The sequence below is a fragment of the Physcomitrium patens genome, chromosome 14 (assembly GCF_059467195.1).
Source record: "Physcomitrium patens ecotype Gransden chromosome 14, ASM5946719v1, whole genome shotgun sequence".
In the NCBI taxonomy this organism is placed as follows: Eukaryota; Viridiplantae; Streptophyta; class Bryopsida; order Funariales; family Funariaceae; genus Physcomitrium; species Physcomitrium patens.
In genome coordinates, this window is record NC_143423.1 from 14,479,814 (window position 1) to 14,486,969 (window position 7,156).

Consider the following 7,156-nt stretch of genomic DNA (forward strand, 5'->3'; position numbering starts at 1 on the left):
TCAACATGGTTCCATATATAGCAACTTATTGCTTAGTAACTAATTCAATATTAGATGGAATCTATATTTCTATCAAGATACAAATTAGAAAATGCATAATTATAAATCCATAATAACTTGATCCAATTCTATTAGCTACATTGGAGATGACCATGACTTAAAGAAAGAGTATTTAATAATACTTGCTACTTTTGCCTTGAGCCTAACTTCATAACACACTAAAGATAAAAACAACCTATAGGTTTGAATTGGAACAACTATAAAAAAGACCAAATATACAAATGTTGTAGAAAATATTCATATCTTATATTTTTTACAATAATTTTTATTAGTTTGTATAGAAAAATCTTTTTTATCTAAAATTTTGAGTTATATTGAATTTTTATCAAAGAATTCTTTGATAACATATATTCTTCTCTAAAAAGCATCAAGCTGAGTTAGAAATTTTAGTTTTGTAGTATCTTGGACCATCACACACATTCTTGGAATAAAAAGATATTTATTACATATATAAAATATCTCATTTCTTCTCATTTGAATAGTTTCTATATATTAGATTGAAAATCTTTGAGTTTCACTTAGCCCTTCTAAATACTCTAATTATTCATTCAATGATTGAAAAGTATCAAATCTTTTGTCAACAATAATGTGTAAGGATGGTACTTCAAGCTCTATAAATACAATGGTTTTTATTCTATATATCAAAGAAAAAAGAGTGGTCCTTCTAGAAACTGAATAATTACTTCAAGAAGTTCAAAGAAAAAATATAAATTTAAGATCTTAAATATGCTTAAATCCATTTTTTTTTTTTTTTTTTTTTTTTTCAAGATCCAAAATACAATTTGGTTGATCCATTTTATAAGACTATTTATTTGAAGATGATAAGAAGTAGTTTATTTTATTATTTTATTTTTTTATGGTTGATGGTAAATAATGTGGTCATTTATTTAATAGCTTTATTTTGAAAAAATGGATACCATTGTCACTTGTAATTTTTTTTAACAACCAAAACTAGTCATGATGTTCTCATTCAAAAATATGACAATTTGTTAAGCATCTATCCTCTTGACCACTTTTGCTTTTGTCCACTTAGTTAAATATTTTGTAGCTACAATGACAAATTTTATTCTACATAAAGATGCATGATAAATGAATCTAATAAAGTCTATATTCCACTTATCGAATAGAGCAAGTAGAAGTTAGAGATTCAAAGATATTGCAAGATTTAAATCATTGTGTGCATGTTGTTGGCAAATATCACAAGATCTTGCAAAAGATATAGTCTAGCTTTCAAGCATCACCTTGAGTAATATATTTGAAACACAGAAAACAATCATAACAATCTTAGAATCCAAAAAACAAGAAAAAACCATAATAAGAATACCTACTGCAAGTGACTCCTTGTTCTCACATTGCTTACACTCAGTAGAACAATGTTAGGGCATGTATGTAAGAGTAGATTTGAGCAATTCAAAGAGCTGAAAGAACACACAATTATAAGGGTTTGGCAGCAAGTGTGAGGGGAAGTGAAGTGGGAGGAGAAGGCAAAGATATGTGGTGTGTTTGGACCCCTTCATGATGCAGATGAAAAGGACATTGATGGATTATATCACCCAAGGACAATTAAATAACCATGTGCAGTTGTGCAAAGTGCATGCATTAAATGGAGTTGTCTTACATGGCAACCTACTGAGCCCATGCTTCAAAGGGGATGATGCTCATGTCTGGGTCGAGTGCCATGAACTTAACGTTTGCGGAACTCGCTTCCACATATCCAGCTGCTGACGCAGATTCTCCTCTTGAATCCCTTATCATGTCCTCTCTGTTGCCTGTTTTCAATGCTTTCGCTATCCAAATCCAATGGACCCAGTGAAGATCTCACGGGAGGTCCAGAGTGAGCATCGGTGGCTGTAGTAGTTCCACCAGGATCAAGTCGATATAGCCCTTCATGCGATATCTAGATATGTAGATTTTTTGTCGCAAGAGCGATTCTAGAATGACCATTCTTTCAACTCTGTGTGTATTATTAGCAACTGCGGTCAAGCGGAGGCTAGCTGGGGAGATGGAATGGCCCTAGAGCGCCGTTATCGGCAATGCATGTTCCGAGGCTTTTTCGAATTCTGGGGATGTGTCTATAGCTTGTAGCTGTGTGTTTCTAGCTCATTTTTGTGCGTCTTAAAGTCAAATAGAAGCTCAGAGATGTCTTACACCTCCCCACGTGAAGGCAAAGTGGGTGTCCAAGAGCTCAAGCCTTCATGGATCGAATTCCATCTTTTATCTTCCACAAACACAGGGGTGGAATGTAGCATGCATGCCCCGAAGTGGAAAGCTCAAGACAATTTAGACATTGTCTGTTTCACTGAGTGGAATAGCTCTTCATTACTCCTGAAAATTGGTCAGTACAATTGTGTCATGATTTGGCAAAAATGCGATTGTACTTATTGTTAATTTTAGTGACTAATTTTAGAGATGTATCTAGATTAATTTTTGTCAGGAATGTTGTTGGAAGATCATGTTCATTCTTGAAATCGTGCAATAAAAATGAAGTGTTTGAATCATTCTTTTAAATCAAACATATTTCATTTACAACTAATACCCTCAAAACAAGTTGATTGTTGTGCGAAAGAATCAAATCTCAGTCGATCAGTTTTCCAATTTCAATTAGCGCCGAGTGAGAGGTTCTTCGACAGTATTCAGGAAGAGGATTCAGAAGAGCCGTTAAGATTCCCTGTCGAGTATGAATAAACAACGTGATCTCGGATACAAACTCCAGTTTCCTGTGAGATGAATGAGGTGATGGCACCTTTAAATACCAAGGATTTGCAACGACAATTTTCGATTTATGAGCTGTACACTGTCGGGTTGTGGCTCTTTCGCAAATAATATAACTGGAACTCCTCTTAATAAGAATGCTGGAGCCTAAAATAGGGCGGAATGTATGGTCAACACTAGTTCTGGACGTCTCTTGAACAACCGTCCAGCAGTTTGTGTTTCCATGAGTAACGAACAATGTGACCTCGTCTCCGTGAAATGATTTGAATCAAAAGCATGTTCACCGCAGCAGTCACTAACATGAAGAATTTTTACACGCCTCATTTACCAGTAAAAATTATTATCTGAACAATCGGCATGCATGTTACGTCGACCATCTAAAGTAACTTTCTAACAGGATTGTCTAAGGTCTTGATGAGCTTCATGCGGTTCATGAGTCCCTTGATCATTCATCACCCTCTCATTTCAGAGCTTGCAATAGTATATCCTCCGAGCCTCCTGATCAACGGGCAGAATCATTTCCAAGCCTCTTCATTCTACAAACAAGGAGGAGATTCAGTTCGAAAGTTTCATCTCATCTTTTATTTTCTAGGTCTTGCAGTAATTCAAACGCAGCAAAATTTACAAGGTACAGAATCCGTGAACTTTTTCTGGAACAAGTTGAAATAAATGTGACCTGATTAGAGAACCCAGTAGGGTACTGCGCACTGGAATATGCGTGCATGTGATGGTGGGCTTGATGCGAGAGTTGCCAGTTGGATGCGTTGGGCTCAGATTGGCCAGTGAACGTCTCGGCACTCCCTTCAGCGGCAGCACCACTGCTACTTGAAGAAGCGAAACCGGCGTTGGCCCCACCTTTAGATTTCTTCTGCTCATCATACTGGCCACTGCCTGAGCGTTCCAAGGCCATGTCGTGGATGTTCAACCCTCGGTTAGCTCCCACGAGGTTTAGCTGCCCAGCCAAATTGTGTAGGTTTGATTGGGAGCCAGACTGGGAAAAGAAGCTTGATGGACTCGCTTCGCTGTTGCTCCCCATCTCCCTACAGAGACAAATGCACCACATTGTCCCACAAGAAAACAATAAGCTCAGAGCTTGAAAGACTGGGGATTGTGGATGGACAACGACTATTAAAATCCCGAGAGGCATTTACCTGTTCATATGCTGCACTGGGACAATTGCTTGAGGGTTTGCATGCTGATCCATAAATTCTTGAAGCATCGAATGGCCGCACTCAGGATTGTTCCATTGCAACGGTAACGGTTGTTGCCCCAAGGTGTCTCGTTGCTGCTTTTGTTGCTGTGCTTGTAAAGCCAACATCTGAATGTAGCAAAGGAGTATAAGATATACTTTTATGAAGATGCATGACCCCTGACGTTGACTAAGTGGCATATAATTAATATGAAATACTGACATACTACCAGTTCAGCTGCACCTGTCTTTGCATCACAGAAACAGCCTGATAAGCACTTGTCACATAAGCCTGCAACAGACATGAACACCACCGTTAATATCCTTTTAAGCACAGGAGAATATGTCTGGTATATTCATGCAGTACTCACAAATTGCAAAAATGCGCAGTTTTGTGGGCTACATTACCTTCCTTGTCCGCACACGCTCAAGTGCCTGTTCTAGTTCAGTCTCCATGTTGGCTAGTTGCTGAACTGAAGTTACACTCTGCAGAAGCTGCTCATCTGCTAAATATAATCTGCGTGGTGCATCATCATGAGTCTAATTGTCTGCTTCCAGTGTGATTTAGATCTGAAATGTAATCAAAATAAGTCATTCATCTGACATGGGTGGCTGAAAAACTTTCTGTGTGACTGATTACCTGATTCGTTGTTGAATCAACTCCTTCTCATGTTGAGTCTTCTTCAACTCCTCTTGCAACAACTGCAGTCGAAAAAAATGCATTCATCATTAATTGATTAGAGGAGTTAAACCGAGTTCGAAACATCAAGTAGGCACACTACTATGAATAATGTCTCTACCACACAGAAGTTAGGACACTTGAGCAGAAGACGAGCTTTCGCTTACCTCAACCTCTTCGCTCTTACTGTGATAGTCCGCAAAGAAAACACAACCATGTCATGCCACAAAATTAAGTTAGTGAATGATTTTACTTAAACGTAGAACTGGATTCAAATGAACCGAGTGAAACATTTTAAATGTTTCTACATATTTATTAAAGCAAACCTTCACCGAAACAGAACATGCATCCACTTGCGCGGGCTGCGGTTCTAACCTTCCAGAGATGATCTGATTGGGAACCCATTCCTTCTCTCCTGTTAGCTTCCTCAACGCCTTTTGTAAATACTGCGCACACATATACACATTCAAAGTTTGAGCTTCGACTTTATATCAATTACAGTCAGTAGCGGAACCCGTCACGCCTGGTGCATCAGTAGCTTCCTCGAAGCTTTTAAAGCACCACGTACATGAATTGCTTACAGGCCGTTTCTACAGGACACGTAAAGAATTCTATATTATTTATGTGCACTGTGCAGTCGCGTAGCATAGAGAGGTCAAACGTACCTCGAGATTTTCAATCTTCCTGAGCAAAATCCAACGCACCCACAACAAAATAAGATGCCTTTTCAGATTGCAGTCACTGGAAGTTTGAGTGATGTGATACTCACTTGTGGGTGAAAAGAAGACTGAAGCACCAGTTTAAACACCCATCCTTTACTAGTGACTTCTCTACAAGGCAGCCAATGTACCGGTGTTGCCACACAGATCCTTAAGATTATTTCATCAAAACTGCTGACATTTCGCGCAAGTTAACACAAGTTTCCAGTACAGTTGCAAATTATTAAATTCAAATCAAATAAGATAGAAACTTCGCATACCTTTTGTTTCGCTCTTGCGTAGGCAAATTGGCAAAGCGATCGATGATATCTTCAATACTGCGATACAGAAACCACTTCAGCTCGACAGTTACGAAGATAAACTAGAAAAATGACAATCCCACACTCTTACCCTTCTCTTAATATCTAAGCCTCTGGGAGTCGATTCTAGAATTTCAGTACTCAGCTACATATTCCATTCTTATGGTGTCCACTTATCCTTAGAAGTAACATAAACGACGTTCAGAAATTAAACGTAGTTGAGGAATACTTTAACGGAACAGCGAAACAAGGGAATGATGATAAGCCAGCCAGTAGGATCTTTCCAAGAGAAAGGTAAACCGAATTGTCAACACCATGGTCTCTACTTAATTATTTGGAGTTAAATTCAAAACCCAATCGTCCGATTATTAGACATAAAACAGTTTCAGAATACGAGCCTGCATCAGGTTAGCACCAGGGGGCAGCTCAGAATTGCTGAATTTCTTGCAGAATTGCGATTCGACAAGGAATAGTCCAGAAACAAACCTGCAATTGCTGTACTGGGTGAGCTTCCCAGACGGCGAGAACATGATAAGTGCGAGGTCAATATCACAGAGCACTGACAACTCGTAGGCCTTCTTAGTGAGCCCATTACGCCTCTTGGAGTACGTCACTTGCCTGTTGGCAGAATTCTCGATCTTCTTAATCTCTAGCTTTACCCTGCCCATCTCCGCTTCCTCAGAGCCCAAATTTCGATCGAATTCTTCCCACAGACGGATTCGACCCTGCTACAGACAAGCGCAGACAAAAGAGGACAAGGTGCAGGCAAGCCTGAGCCGAATCTCACAACTAGGCCTCAGATCACCTAAAAAGACACGAAAAAAAACAAAAAAGTTTCGCGCTTTCAGAACAGTAACCAATCACACCAAGGTGAACAGCGGTCTTCAATCAGGTATTGTTCCCTTCCTCGTAGCAGCGGGGCGAATTCTCTTGTTCCCGCGGGCGCTTGCCACAAGGCACAAGATCCATTCCAGGAATGATCTAGGCAAACCGGACCAGCGTGCCTGCGCATCCACAGGCGCTAGACTGAACTGAAGCCCCCAAGTCTGCAAAAGACACGGTGGTCGTCGTCGTCTTCGTCGTCGTCAGGGTTGGCACCGGTCTGCGGCGATGCGAGGCGATTGCCGTGAGGGTGAGAGAGGTGAGGAGGCAGTGCCAGTGGTTGAACCTGGGCAGCAGGACAGCATCCACGCCCTCGCTGCCTGCTCCGCGCACCTTGTCGCCAATTCTTCTCCCCCTCTTGTGGACCCTCATCGCCGTGCCCTTTAGCTTGGGCCAGTCTCTGGGCCTTGGACTGCGAAGATGGACATCCTCGCTCACTTTCTCACTCACTGGCTACCTTCCTCGCCCGCCAGACGGCGAGGTGGCAAGGATTCCAGCTTGTGGGTGCGTTTTGTCTTTAGCAGGCACGAGGTCTTCGTCGCGAAAGTCGCGTCCTGGGCTCGAAACGGGCGCGCGTGAATCTGGACCCACCACGATGGCTTAGCATCGCGGTGGC

At 40.8% G+C, this 7,156-nt stretch overlaps 1 protein-coding gene across 5 annotated transcripts; it reads right to left on the reverse strand.

Annotated features, from left to right (window-relative positions):
* Positions 1–2,880: 2,880 nt before the first annotated feature.
* LOC112291654 (agamous-like MADS-box protein AGL66) lies at positions 2,881–6,885 on the reverse strand. Of its 5 annotated transcripts, none has more exons than XM_073538899.2 (11): positions 6,145–6,885; positions 5,620–5,676; positions 5,306–5,324; positions 5,016–5,086; positions 4,808–4,826; positions 4,602–4,663; positions 4,370–4,478; positions 4,206–4,253; positions 3,924–4,090; positions 3,449–3,812; positions 2,881–3,301 (listed from the first exon to the last, which is right to left on the reverse strand). In XM_073538899.2, the coding sequence occupies exons 1-11, from the start codon at positions 6,324–6,326 to the stop codon at positions 3,275–3,277; spliced, it is 1,125 nt and encodes a 374-aa protein (XP_073395000.1). In that variant the 5' UTR covers positions 6,327–6,885; the 3' UTR covers positions 2,881–3,274. The 5 variants fall into 5 exon arrangements, with proteins under 5 accessions (XP_073395000.1, XP_024395161.1, XP_073394998.1 ...); XM_024539393.3 differs by having other exon boundaries at positions 2,881–3,308; XM_073538897.2 differs by lacking the exon at positions 5,306–5,324 and adding an exon at positions 5,410–5,470.
* Positions 6,886–7,156: the final 271 nt, after the last annotated feature.